Source organism: Notolabrus celidotus, chromosome 6, assembly GCF_009762535.1.
Source record: "Notolabrus celidotus isolate fNotCel1 chromosome 6, fNotCel1.pri, whole genome shotgun sequence".
In the NCBI taxonomy this organism is placed as follows: Eukaryota; Metazoa; Chordata; class Actinopteri; order Labriformes; family Labridae; genus Notolabrus; species Notolabrus celidotus.
In genome coordinates this window covers 35,909,479-35,924,054 of record NC_048277.1, presented here as the reverse complement: position 1 = coordinate 35,924,054, position 14,576 = coordinate 35,909,479, and the positions used below count along the sequence as shown (strand labels likewise).

General features: G+C 41.3%; 1 protein-coding gene across 2 annotated transcripts; it reads right to left on the bottom strand.

The window, feature by feature from the left end:
• Positions 1-1,080: 1,080 nt before the first annotated feature.
• LOC117814655 (patatin-like phospholipase domain-containing protein 2) lies at positions 1,081-14,007 on the bottom strand. Of its 2 annotated transcripts, XM_034686117.1 has the most exons (10): positions 13,923-13,953; positions 13,537-13,744; positions 7,490-7,722; positions 7,345-7,410; positions 6,907-7,131; positions 2,363-2,423; positions 2,124-2,285; positions 1,891-2,032; positions 1,701-1,799; positions 1,081-1,585 (listed from the first exon to the last, which is right to left on the bottom strand). In XM_034686117.1, exons 2-10 carry the CDS (start codon positions 13,739-13,741, stop codon positions 1,420-1,422), a joined length of 1,359 nt encoding a protein of 452 aa, XP_034542008.1. In that variant the 5' UTR covers positions 13,742-13,744; positions 13,923-13,953; the 3' UTR covers positions 1,081-1,419. The 2 variants fall into 2 exon arrangements, with proteins under 2 accessions (XP_034542008.1, XP_034542009.1); XM_034686118.1 differs by having other exon boundaries at positions 6,922-7,131; positions 13,537-14,007.
• Positions 14,008-14,576: the final 569 nt, after the last annotated feature.

The following is a 14,576-nucleotide window of genomic DNA, read 5'->3' as shown; positions in this document are numbered from 1 at the left end:
TATGTTCTATTATTAACAAAGACCCAACATCAAGACAGGATCAGATCCAGTCCCATCTTACAGACAGGACTCAGTCTGATCTCAACTTAATCCACCATGAGCAGAGCACTTTGCAGCATTTAGCAAGTTACAGTGGCAAGGACAAACTTCCTTTAACAGGCAGAAACCTCCAGCAGGACCAGACTCATGTTAGACACACATCTGCTGAGACCGTGTTGGAGAGAGGGATAGAGGGAGAGGAAGAGAGAGAGAGAGAGAGATGATAGTGATGAGAAGAATAGTATTCTTCTCATCACTATCATCTCTCTCTCTCTGTGTTGATGAGCAGAAGTTCAGGGAGATATGGAGGAGCGAGAGTCCCTGCAACACAGACACAGACACAGTGGCCTGGTTGCAGGGTCGTCACACCAGGAAAATGTTAAAATAAATAAACTACATTCAGGGGTTTGTATGCAAAACATAAAATATTGAATTTAAGTTCACGGTTACATTGATCCATAACTCCTGGACACTGCACAGAAATCATCACTGTGTTGTCTGTAAACTCTTTAAAGGAAGTCTCTGGAATGATTTCATGCACTGTGATCGACTTTGAATCAGGTCAGGGGATCTAGTTCTAAAATTAAGATCATTTACAAAACGTGAACCTTTCTTCAGCACTCTGTAAAATAAAGCCAAACAAGCTTAAAGTAAAAAGTGCTCAGAAATGATGACTAAAATAAAAGTAGCTGCTCTGTTGCAGATGAAGATAAATATAAAAGTTCTACATATTAATGTCATAAAAGCTTAACATTTGCAAACATATATACACATAAACAAATAATAACCAGTCTGTTGTGGTGAAGAGAGAGCTGAGCCAGAAGGCAAAGCTCTCAATTTACAGGTCAATCCACGTCCCAACCCTCACCTATGATCACGAGCTGTGGGTTGTGAACGAAAGAACAAGATCGTGAATACAAGCGGCCGAAATGAGCTTTCTCTGCAGGGTGTCTGGGCTCAGTTTCAGAGAGAGGGTCAGGAGCTCAGACTCAAAGTAGAGCCGCTGCTCCTTCCACATCGAGAGGAGCCAGATGAGGTGGTTCAGGCATCTGGTCAGGATGCCTCCCAGACGTCTCCCTGCTGGGGAGGTGTTTCGGGCGTGTCCGTCAGGGAGGAGGCCACAGGGAAGACCCAGGACACGCTGGAGAGATTCTATCTCTCAGCTGGCCTGGGGACGCCTCGGTATCCTCCCAGAAGAGCTGGTAGAAGTGGTCGGGGACAGGAGTGTCTGGACTGCTGCCCCTGCGACCCGGACCCGGACAAGCAAAAGAAGATGGTATGGTATGGATGGTATACAAATACTATATCTTTCTCTCCCGGCGTACGGGTCTTAACTTCTGTGCTTTAAAGTCAGCTCATCGTGTGCCGCTGTATTTGGCATCAGGAGGTTGAAGGACCTGCAGAGGTAGAAGTGAAGGAGAACTGCTCCAGGTGACCGTTGTTACCCATAAGAGGGGTTTTGTTGGACTTTGTGGGGACTGTTGAAGTCAAATACTCAATGCTTTTGTCTCCTCTTGTCTCAGTTTTGAGGTTTGAGTTGGAGAAGCTGCAGGAGGAAACAAGGATGAAGACATGAAGACTCTTGAAGGGTTGAAAAGCTGCAGATATGCTCAACATATTAAAGTGAAGAACATCAAATAATGAGTTTTAGGCACACACACCTGTTGGAGGCTTCACCTCTATTGCTGCATTCTCTCCTGCACATATCTTCATTCAGCTTCAGCAGTCTGCAGACCACCGTGCATCCTGAGATCATCAACCTGTCAGGATACAAACCATGAAGGAATAAAAATACATAAAGTGCAGATTTGAATTGACTGATCCTGACTTCCTCTCTGGCTTCGTCGTTACCGTTTCATGAGTGAGAGGAGCAGCTCCAAGGGAAGCACCAGCAGCATGATCAGATACAGGAACAGCCTCACTGGAGGGAAGTCAGAGAGCTGAGACCACCGGGAGTCACCGACACGACTGTTCCTGCACGCCTCACACAGCACTGAGGACACAGATACACAAACACACACAAAGCATGAAACAGCAGCTTTGTTTGAGTCTGTTTCAAAGTCAGTCCCTGGTGTCCTCCTCACCTTTCTTGAAACCAAGCGGGAGATTCTGTATGACTTTAAGATCCAGCCCTCCGTGACCTTCCATCAGCGTCTTCTTCGTCTCCATCAGCTCACAACAAGCAGGTCTGAGTCCTTCTGTCTCTGCCTCTAAACCGGGCTGAGGATTCTGTGATCCAAGCAGATCTGTCACAGGTGGTTGACAAAAAGCAGGTTTGGAAAAATGAAAGAGTGGAGAGGAGGATGAAGGTGAAGGAGCTCACCTCTTTCTGTCAGGAAACGGAGAGCGTCCATGTAACCGTTGTGACAGATCTCTGCCAACTTCTGCAGAGACGAGAAGTGGAGGTCATGAAAGTTGAAGACATTCACTCTGATGTATTAAAGAGAAGAAAATCAAGCATGCTTTACTCCTGCAGAGTCCAGAGTTTCAGGACTTCCTGTGTCACAGTCTGCAGAGGGATTTCTATGTCAGTGCTCTACGATTGAGTTCCACAAGGTCCAGTTTTGGGTCCTGCCTGGTTCACGTTTTACTTTCATTATAATAAAACTAAAATGCCCCTCTTTATGTGGAACAGTTATTTTATTGGTTATTTGTAGCATTTCTAGCTGCTGTATTTTCTGTTTGTAGCATTTTAAATCCAGCACCCGGACCATCAGCACTGGTGCCCCACAGGGATGTGTTCTCTCCCCACTGCTCTTCTCCCTCTACACCAATGACTGCACCTCAGGGGACCCCTCGGTGAAACTCCTGAAGCTTGCAGACGACACCACCGTCATCGGTCTCATCCAGGACGGAGACGAGTCTGCTTACAGACAGGAGGTGGAACAGCTGGCACTCTGGTGTAGTCAGAACCATCTGGAGCTGAACCCGCTCAAGACGGTAGAGATGACAGTGGACTTCAGGAGAAGCCCCCCCCCCCCACCATCCTGAACAGCACTGTGTCTACTGTGGACTCTTTCAGTTTCCTGGGATCCACTATTTCCCAGGACCTTAGGTGGACCTCCCACATAGACACAATCAGAAAAAAGGCCCAGCAGAGGATGTACTTCCTGCGTCAGCTCAGGAAGTTCAACCTGCCCCAGGAGCTGCTGATCATGTTCTACACCTCCATCATCCAGTCTGTTCTGTGCACCTCCATCACTGTCTGGTTTGGCTCTGCAACCAAACTAGACAAACACAGACTGCAGCGGACTATAAGGACTGCAGAAAAAATCATCGGTGTCGACCTGCCCCCCATCCAGGACTTGTACCGGTCCCGCGCCAGGAAACGGGCAGGTAGCATCACCGCTGACCCCTCACACCCTGGACACAAATTCTTCAAACTCCTCCCCTCCGGCAGGCGCTACAGATCACTGTGCGCCAAAACAACCCGCCATAAGAACAGCTTCTTCCCCCAGGCTGTCACTCTGATGAACACTAAACCATAACAGTGTCATACCTGTCAGATAAATACTCTCTGTAAATATACAATGCAACAATTCTCCAAGCAGAATTCCATATTTCTATTTTTTGTACTATTTAACTTCTATTTTATAATGTAAAAACTACCTCTGCTACTCACCACTGCACTTTATCATATTATTTTAGCCTGTACATATTAGTCAAGCCTATTTGTTGTTTCTTTGTATTTATAGCTAATGTTGTTATTATATTTTTATTTTATTTTTTACTGTAGGTCTTATTCTTATTCTTATGCCTTGTACAAAGAGAGCACAGTTTACTAAAGTCAAATTCCTTGTGTGTTCAAGCATACTTGGCGAATAAAGCTGATTCTGATTCTGATTCTGATTCTGATTTAAATTGTTGTATCTTACATTTGTAGTATATTCAGTTGTTGTATTTCATGTCTGTAGCATGTTTCTGTTTTTTGTATTTTATTTCTATAAAGCATTCACAGTTTTTCTTTGTAATGTTTGTAGAATGTTTAGTTTTGTATTTTATGTATATTTTGTATGTTATGTTTGTTTTATATGGAAGAGTAGCTGCTGTGTTAGTGGCAGCTAATGGGGATCTGAAGAAAGAATAAGAATAAGAAGAATTGCTTCACCTGTACTCCAAGGTAAATCAATGAAAGTCTCCTTGTTTAAAAACTACAAGATTACACTTCTTTGAATGCAAACAAGACCAAACACAGTCTTGCGTTCTCAGCTAGAGACTGAGATATTGGATGTAATTCACATATTGCCACTCTTGGAGGTCAGAGTATTTAAAGGGACTGTGTGTATTAATAGTTTGGTATCAGTTTCATTTTCACATTAACACACCCCTCACTGAGTTAAGTGGTGTTGATGTGACTTTTCTCCCAGCTGATTTATAGAGGTTTGGATACCAGATAAGGGAGGCCGTAGAGATCAGGAAGCAGGCCTAGTAAGCCGGGATGAGGGGGCCTTTATGCGGTCACACCTGGGATGCTGTCCTAAGTCTGTTGGACAGCAGGGGGCGTGGTCGTACTGCGTTGTCAGGTAGGACAACCAGGCCTCTTTCAATCAGCTGACAGACACGTCACATCTACACCATGTGACTCGTCTGCAAACATCCAGGTAACTTTTTAATTTCCCAAATGTCCAAAAAAATCTCATCTTTACCCAAAATGAAAAATCACAGGTGACTTTGTTAATAATGGAACATAGAGTACGGTCTAGACCTGCTCTGTTTGGAAAGAGTCTGAGGATAACTTTTGTTTGCTTAAGTTGGTTCTGGTTCTGTTTGCTTGAATTTGGTTCTGGTTCTGGTTCTGTTTGCTTGAGTTTGGTTCTAGTTCTGGTCCTGGTTCTGGTTCTGTTTGCATGAGTTTGGTTCTGGTTCTGGTTCTGGTTGCTTGAGTTTGGTTCTGGTTCTTGTTCTGGTTCTGGTTCTGGTTCTGTTTGCATGAGTTTGGTTCAGGTTCTGGTTCTGGTTGCTTGAGTTTGGTTCTGGTTCTTGTTCTGGTTCTGGTTCTGGTTCTGTTCGCTTGAGTTTGGTTCCAGTTCTGTTTGCTTGAGTTCTGGTTCTGGTTCTGGTTCTGTTTGCTCCAGTTTGCTCCAGTTTGGTTCTGGTTCTGGTTCTGGTCGCTTGAGTTTGGTTCTAATTCTGGTTCTGGTTCTGGTTCTGTTTGCATGAGTTTGGTTCTGGTTCTGGTTCTGGTTGCTTGAGTTTGGTTCTGGTTCTTGTTCTGGTTCTGGTTCTGTTTGCTTGAGTTTGGTTCCGGTTCTGTTTGCCTGAGTTCTGGTTCTGGTTCTGGTTCTGTTTGCTCGAGTTTGGTTCTGGTTCTGGTCGCTTGAGTTGGTTCTGGTTCTGTTTGCTTGAGTTTGGTTCTGGTTCTGGTTCTGGTTCTGTTTCCTTAAGTTCGGTTCTGGTTCTGTTTCTGGTTCGGTTTGCCTGATTATTGTTCTGGTTCTGGTTCTGGTTCTATTTGCTTGAGTTTGGTTCAGGTTCGGTTTGCTTGAGTTTGTTTCTGGTTCTGTTGGCTTGACTTTGGTTCTGGTTCTGTTTGCTTCAGTTGGTTCTGGTTCTGTTTGCTTACTCTAACCCTAATCCTAACCCTAACCCTAACCCTAACCCTAATCCTAACCCTAACCCTAACCCTAACCCTAATCCCAACCCTAACCCTAACCCTAACCCTAATCCTAATCCTAACCCTAACCCTAACCCTAACCCCTAACCCTAACCTTAACCCCACCCCTAACCCTAACCCTAACCCCTAACCCTAACCTTAACCCCACCCCTAACCCTAACCCTAACCTTTCCTAACCCTAACCCTAACCCTAACCTTTCCTAACCCTAACCCTAACCCTTACCCTAACCCTAACCCTAACCCCTAACCCCTAACCCTAACCCTAACCCGGTCCCTAACCCCAACTCCTAACCCTAATCCTAACCCTAATCCTAACCCTAACCCTAACCCTAATCTTAACCCTAACCCTAATCCTAACCCTAACCCTAACCCTAACCCTAATCCTAACCCTAACCCTAACCCTAACCCTAATCCTAACCCTAACCCTAACCCTAACCCCAATCCTAACCCTAATCAGAACCCTAACCCTAACCCTAATCAGAACCCTAACCCTAACCCTAATCCTAACCCTAACCCTAACCCTAACCCCAATCCTAACCCTAATCCTAACCCTAATCCTAACCCTAATCCTAACCCTAACCCTAATCCTAACCCTAACCCTAATCATAACCCTAACCCTAATCCTAATCCTAACCCTAACCCTAACCCTAATCAGTTCTGTTTGCCTGAGTTTGGTTATGGTTCTGTTTGCTTGAGTTTACATACTAAATACTAAATACTAAACAAAAGTAAGAATGGTTTTGTAACAGAATAATGCACAAAATTGGGAAATTATAAGGCTTCTCATAAAAACACTGTACGTTAAATGTTTTTAACACAAACCATAAGTTTTTTTGCAAAGTTAAGGTAAAACATACGGCTACAAAAGATCCTAAATTAAGAGCTGTTCGGGAGTCGAAAGAGCCGGCTCTTCTTTGGGAGCCGTGTCAAAAGAGCCAGCTCTCTGAAAAGAGCCGGACTTCCCATCACTATTATATATATATATATATATATCAACCAGGGCATAAAAGACGTGTCACAGTCTACCACACTACCTACATGAGGACATGATGTCTTCTTACCTTTCCTGTTGATTATATCTGTATTTCATTGTATTTTTTTTATGATTAATCTGAATCTTAAAGTGAAACTAGACTTACTGGGGTTAGCTTAAGTTTTCAGACTAATGAGGTGGAGGACAGAGTACGTTTCACTCTGAGTCGTAGTCACTTATGAGAATAAAGAAGCAGAAAACTTCAAATATTGCTTCATACCTGGGTGACACTCACCTCAGGTTTGGGAGGCAGGAAGGACGTGCAGACCCGGTGCACGTTGCCGGTGTTGACCTGGATGCTGACGTTGCCAAAGGTCGCCTCGAAGAAGTTGAACGTCCCCTCTTTGGGACAGATGTCGCTCTCGCCCGAGAACGGAGCCATGGTGATGGTGTTTCTCTGCTCGAACAGAGGCATGTTGTTGCTCAGGGCTCCATCCATGTAGCGCTGAGAAGATCCAAAGATCAGTCTTTATTATGCCCTGTTCTGAAGTTTCATTCTCTGTGCACCATGAAGCTTAGGAGGTTTTCCCAGACATCCATACTCAGACTTTGTTTTTCTTATAGCCCCTCATTTATAAGCTTTAAAGGTTTTGACAAGAACCCAGTAAAACAGTTTTGCATGAAAGTTACTCATAAAATAAAGAGGAGGACTACTCACCACTCCACGGTATGAAGGTGGGATGAAACCGCTGTAAAAAGGGAAGAAGCAGCTGCACACGAGGACCTGCAAAGGATAGATGAAACTCAGATATCAGGCTCCGTCAACACTTTGATGATTCAGTGTCAGCACAGCTTCAATCTACCTGAATGAGCTCCTCTCTGCTCTCAAACTCTGACACCAAAACGTTCGTGCAGTCGGACATCCTGGTGAGGGACACGCAGAGCTTTCCAGAAGCCTTGATGTGAGCATCTTCTGGAAGCTTCTGCTGCAGGAACTCCTTCGCCGTCCGCAGCAGACTGAAGGTCGGGTGGAAAACACCCAGAGTGTGATCTCTGGCCTCTTTGGCTGTGTTCAACACGTCAACACAGAACTCTTCTGAGGAGGACAAATGTTATCAAATCAGTCTCTATGGTACAACAGTATTTATTATATATAAATTTTATGCATATACAGGACATCATGCCGCACAAAAAAGCCTCTTGCACCCATATCCCAAACTCAACAGGAAGAGCGCCACATAGCTTTGAACATAAAAAACGCAGCCAAAATAAGGGTGCATACTTTTGCTAATTTCTCCTAGAGTTTTTATTCAATTCAGTCCAAACAAAGCACATTCAATAGCAGACATATTGAGGATTAAATTAGTGTTAACAGAATTCTGTTCCGATTAAAATTGTGGGCGTGGCATGTGTTGAGGCGGGGCATCAAAATGCAAGTGAGAAACAAGCCCTGCAGAACTCATTTAAACAGCAAGGAAGGAGATCCAGCAGCAAAAATGCCAAAATAAGGGTGCATACTTTTGAGAGCTCCTCCTAGAGTTTTTATCCGATTCTGTCCAAACAAAGCACATTCTATAGCAGACATATTGAGGAATAGATTACTGTTAAAAGAATTCTGTTCAGACTGAAATTGTGGGCGTGGGACACTGTCAAGTTTGGAGGTTTTCTTGTCACTCTGCCAGAAACTTGGAACATTTGCACCACCTAAGCCAGCATATACTCTCAGATCGTGCTTTCGCATCACGTGGGAACTAATATCAGGCGGCTCGCGTAGGCCGCGGTGGCTCACGTAGGCGGCGGTGGCTCGCGTAGGCGGCGGTGGCTCGCGTAGGCGGCGGCTGCGGGTGTGCGAGGGCCCGTTCATCGCCGCTTGCGGCTTTAATTTACTTTATAATTTAATCCTTATTTTATCAGATACACAGATTATCAACTACATTTAAAGCTGCTTATCACTCCTGCTAAGAAAGAGGCAGACGTATATGTAATGGTGTCATCTGCATAAAAAGATAATGTGTGATGTAATACTGCTTCATAAATCTTGATGCAATTTAGGAATAAAATAAGACCCAGTATAGAGTCCAATGGGACACCATGTATTAAAAAAAACTGAAGTTATGTTTTGATAATGTCAGTAATCTTTATAAATTACTTTGTAAATTTGACGCTGTCTGCAGTCTAGCTTCTGTTCTTCTTCTCCGGTCGCTTTCTCTCACAGAGGCGTCGAGCTGATTAGGAGCGATAATACGCTAACTACTAAAAGTACCTCATACAACCCCACCTACAACAACAGACTGTCCCTTTAATTTAATGGAAGGTAGGGCCAGGTATCAGGAGGAACTGGGAGATGTTTTGTGGAATGCTTCCCTTTTAAATATTCCTCGTGTGTCTCTCAGAAGTGCCAGGCAGCGCGCTTTCTGTTTTTATCATAGACTGTATAAAATATGGACGTAATATCCGTGACGTCACCCATCTGTTCCTGAGAGCTGTTTTGAAGCCAATCGACGGCGGCAGCCATATTGGAAATGCGGAACTCAACCAGGCAGAGTTTGATGTATGTGTTCCTGACCGGGAGTCACGTCAGTCATGTCCTTATTTGGGCAAAAACTCAGAATCTTAATATCTTCTGAACCGTCACGTTAGTAAAAAATTCACCCCCCATACAGTGTGTGCTGATAGAGAGATTAGCTCTGTAGGGCCATGCCGTTTTTTGAACCAGGCTGTAAACATGTTTATTAATGCTGCAAAGATCGTCTTTTTCCCATTCATGTCTATGTGGTTTCCTGTGTTTCTGCAGCCAGCCTCAAGCGGATTCTCGATGTATTGCAGTTTATAACACTTCCACATGGGCTTCATCGTTTGAGACCGGAGGCTGCCGCTTGGTTTTCATGCCCCCAATCTCTGAACTCTCTGCCTCTGGACATTAAAAAGGCGAGCTCTCTGGGTGTTTTTAAAAGTAAACTAAAGACTTACCTTTTTAATCTGGCTTTTAACTTGGAGTAAGTTCCTTTAAGTCCTGGACTGATACGGACATGCTGGACTCCAGCGGCAACAGCTTCTACGACTCGTCTCATCACTATCACCTCTCTCTCTTACTCCCCTCTATCTGTCTTTCCAGACCCAACTCGGTCGAGGCATGATGGCTGTCTAACATGAGTCTGGTCCTGCTGGAGGTTTCTGCCTGTTAAAAGGAAGTTTTTCCTCACCACTGTAACTAGCTAAATACTGCAATGTGCAATGCTCATGATGGATTAAGGTGGGGTCAGACTGAGTCTTACCCTGTCTTGGTGTTGGGTCTCTGTTCATAATTTGACATAGAGTGGTCTAGACCTCCTATGTTTGTAAAAGCGTCTTGAGATAACGTTTGTTGTGATTTGGCGCTATACAAATAAAGGTTGATTGATTGATTGATTGACTGCATTGTTACCATTATGGCCATTGTTTAAACATAATTAGATTTTTGTTTTTTATTATTATGATATCTTATTTAGTAGTTTATTTAGTTTCTGGTATTTTTTTATTTTTTTAAAGTTATATTTTTGGCCTTTTTGCCTTTATTTTGTAGGACAGCTGAAGAGAGACAGGAAATGTAGGGAGTAGAGAGTGGGGGAAGACATGCAGGAAAAGGTCGACCGGCCGGGAATTGAACCGGCGACCCCTGCAACGAGGACTATAGCCTCTGTGTGTAGGGCGCTTAGACCGCTAGGTATTTATCTGATTTAATTTTATTGTAATGATTCTAGTTCATTTTTGATATTTATCTGATTTTATTTAATGTATTTATTGTAATTATTTTATTTTATTTTCTGGTATTTATCTCATTTTATTTTAGTGATTTTATTGTAATGACTATTTTATTTTCTGATATTTATCTGATTTTATTTTATTTATTTATCATAATGATTGTATTTTGTTTTCGGATATTCACCTGATTTTAATGAATTTTTTATATTTATCTGAACTTTTTTTTATACATTTTATTGAAATGATTCTATTTTATTTTCTAGTATTTATCTGATTTTATTTTATTGTTTTTATTTTTGTTTCTAAATATTTCACATCACTTTCCTCTATCTTGGTTTAGCCTTGTATCATTTTACCTAAAGCTGTTGTTTTCTGTCCCACTGCTCTATTTTTTTGTGAATCACTTTGGCATGCATGTTTGAATGTATTAAAGGTACTATATTAATAAAAATGAGTCGAGTAGATTATGAATAAACAGGACAAAATCAGTGTTCACGTCTCTTCCCACTACTCTCCTGTGAAACTCTGATTCATTCATCTTTTACGTCCAGAATCGTCGACTCTAACAGCTTTCTATCACATCGCCTCTGTCCTCCATAACCTCCACTGGCTCCCCGTTCCCCGACACATCCAGTTCAAAAGTCCTCCTGACGTAGAATGCCCTCAATAACCCGGCTGCTCACTATCACACAACCTGCTTCACCCCGCTCTGATGCCAACTTCCTCTCCCTACCACACGCCTGTGACCGCAATGACCTCCCCTCATTCAGATCCCAGCTCAAAACCTGACTATTCAAAACTGCTTTCAACTGTGGATGATGCTCCAGTCATTATTTTACCAAGTTGTTCCTTTTAATGTGCTTTTATGATTTGTAAAGTATTATTATTATGAGATAAGAAGTAAAACTTTGTATGATGCAAACAAGTCCCGCCTCTTAAATTGATAACACCTGAAGCTACCTGCTGATGAGACCTGCAGCTAAAAGAGCAGGAGAGGGAGGGCAGAGGAGAGCTGGAAGACACTAACTCACTAACTTCTATGTAATTCTGGTACCTTAAGCTTTATTCCCTAAAATGCAACACATTCCCTTTAGCCTGGTTTTCTAACACTCCTCTGGTAGTGAGGGATTAAAGAGGAAAACAGAGAGAGACTGGGTGAGAGGCGTTTCCCCTCGTTTGGCCCCACTCTGCCTTTGACTCCATGTGACCTCTGGAATTTGCTCTCAGAGTTACAAACACTGTTTGTGTGTCAGTGAACCTTTCAAGTGCAAAGATTACTGAAAGTGTCATTGACAGTGGTTGTTCTAAGATAACGTATCTCTGACCTCTCTGGAAAAAACAAATGAGTTCACTGACAACAAGATAACATGTATTAAACGTGTCAGGTGTAAAGCTACAGTAAAACCAACATGAACTACCTCTGAATTTTACTTTAAGATGCAGGTTTACCTCTGAATATTTATTTGAATATGTAAACTGTTTCCTCTGTACTTCAGGAAGTGATCAGTATGAAATAAACAACAAACAACATCAAAACAGTACGTTGTTTTTCTGACATATTTAAAGCTACAGTAAGCAATTTTAAGATTGTGTTCATCCCGGTGATCCCTGTGCTGACTCTTTTCTCTACATGTGAGTATAGTCCTGTCTGTACAATAATCTAATCTTGCTGTACTTCTACGGGCAAACTTATCACTGTCCAAGGAAAAATGTAAACAAAGTCTGTTCTAGCAATGCACACTGAATTGCAATGTGTGACGCAGACCGGACGGCAGTGGAAACAGGCCTTAAAACTAACTTAATAAATAATCTGTTGTCTTCCTTATGTTCTTTTTTTGCTTTATGGATTTGATTTTGAAATCAACATCAATTTCTGCCTGTTTCATAACCAGTTAAAACCTCTTAACATGAACTTTAAAGCTCCTGTGGGGGCCTTTTGGTTTGGGTTGATTTTGGCGCCCCCTGTGGACAATCTTTGCTGATTTTGTCCTGGGTTTTTTAATTCTAAATAATACTAATAATAATAATTACTTTCTTTATAAAGCACCTTCAAAAGGATATTTCAGTAGACCAATAAATGATTATTAAAGAGGTTTTACAAAATAAATAAATAAATAAAAATAAATAAATAAATACAAGCGTTAAAGGCAATTAAAAGGTTTTAAGAAGTGGATAAAATCACATCAGAGAAAATAAAAAAAGATTGATTAAGAACATCAAAACAATAAATAATAAAACAATAAATAATTAAATGCAATTAAAAACAATTAATTAGTTAAATAAATTAAAGATAAATAATGAAAACATAAATAAATAAATATATATATAATAAACTTCACTCTGCTTCATTTCAACAGCCAGATGTTTGATATCTATGTCATTGAAAATGTCCAAAAAGCAGCCTCAGCAGTGTATAGCTAATCTCTATTACTTGCACCTACCCCTCATTTTTAGCTTCAGACCTTCAAAATGAGGGTATATAAATTATTGATCTTTGTGCTGATGGTCTCATGTGCTTATAAAGGTCCTAAAGAGGCATCACTATTAATTCCAACCTGTTTTATAACCAGCTAATATCTCCTCGAAGGAGCTTTAAGCATTATCTAACATGAAACGACAGCACGACTTCAGAGAGATATGATTTTATACAACAGTTCAAAGAGCAGTATGTATCGATAAACACTCTTAACAAACAACATCTTTCTTTTTGTTATTCAGTCAGCTTCACAAATAAATTCAGTTACTTGCAGAGTCAAGGTCATGTTTCTCTTTTCCACATGTTGGTTTAACTGGATTTATGAACCACCGTGCAACAAGAAGTGATCAGAGTGAGACAATAAAGAGGTGTAAACTATGTCATTTTTAGTCCCATGTTAATGCTCATATAAATACACAATATAAATATAAAACAAAATAAAGATCTGAGTCTGAAGAGCTGCAAAAACTATATTTCTACTGTATTGCATTTTCATCTTTCACACTTTTGTCCAAAGTGAAAGTACAACAAAAGAAAGGATCTAGACTGGAGGAACTGCTTCAAGTTCAATCAGACACTTCAGCTGACATTCAATGCTAGAGGTGATATATTTTATCATTTGTTTCATTATTTTAAGACTATAATTTAAAAAAAAAAAACATCCCCAGTATCATCATCTTCATAAAAACTCACCAATGGGAATCCCAACAACCAGAGCTGCAGCCACGAGACAACCAGAGGAGGCTCCTCCAATCTTTGAGGCTCCATGAACCAGCTGTGGGGCCCGCTCCAGGATGCAGCTCAGAGCTCCCAGGTAGTAAACACTCCTGAATCCACACCCTGCGAAAGAGATGTTCCACTCCTCGTCCCAGTCAAACATCTTCTCTGAGGCTCCCATCAACTTTAAAAGCACATATCTGTAACTGTAACTGTAGTCCTTTTAACACCCATCAGCTGATGCATTTGAATCCCTTCCAGTAATCTCCCCGCCGTGTAAACTAACCCCACGCACAGTTATATGAGAAGTGCTTCAGCTGGCTGTGTTATGATCTGGTGTGGGGTGGTATTGCGTAACTCACTGAGCTCTGACGTCACTTGCTTCAAAACAGAAAACACTCTGGGGTCTCTTACAGGGGTAATTAGGGCAGCTGTGGGACATGTGATCAGGTTTTCATAACTGGGGAGGAAAAGGGGGCAAAAGGGGGGAAAGGTGAATAACAGAGACTGACTGGTTGTTGCAGGTTAGACAGATTTAAATGTGACACACTTATTATTTAGATCAGCCTCTTTAATTAACTCTTTATTTTAAGAGTTTATCACATTTTTGTAGATTTGGATGCATTTAGAATTTTTGAAGGACGATTGGGAAGGACAGAACATCTAAAAAAGATAATTAAGAATAAATTATTTTGGCTGTCATGATTATTATTATTCATTTTGTATTTTATATACAACATATATATACTTCTACTTTTATTTCCTCTGACTGAGTCTGCATTATTAAAATTAATTTAGTTTTTCTTTTAGGGGGAATTTTTCTGCAGAATATTAAATGTTTTATGTTAAAAAATTATTGAAAAATTATGGGGAAAAAATAAACACTCAGATTAGGGCCACTGGGAAATATATATATTTCAATTTGTATTTATTATATATATTTTTTTGATTCTGAGAAACAAGTCATAATTGTGACTCTTGTATTGAAGTTCTGACTTTAATCTCAGAATGAAAAA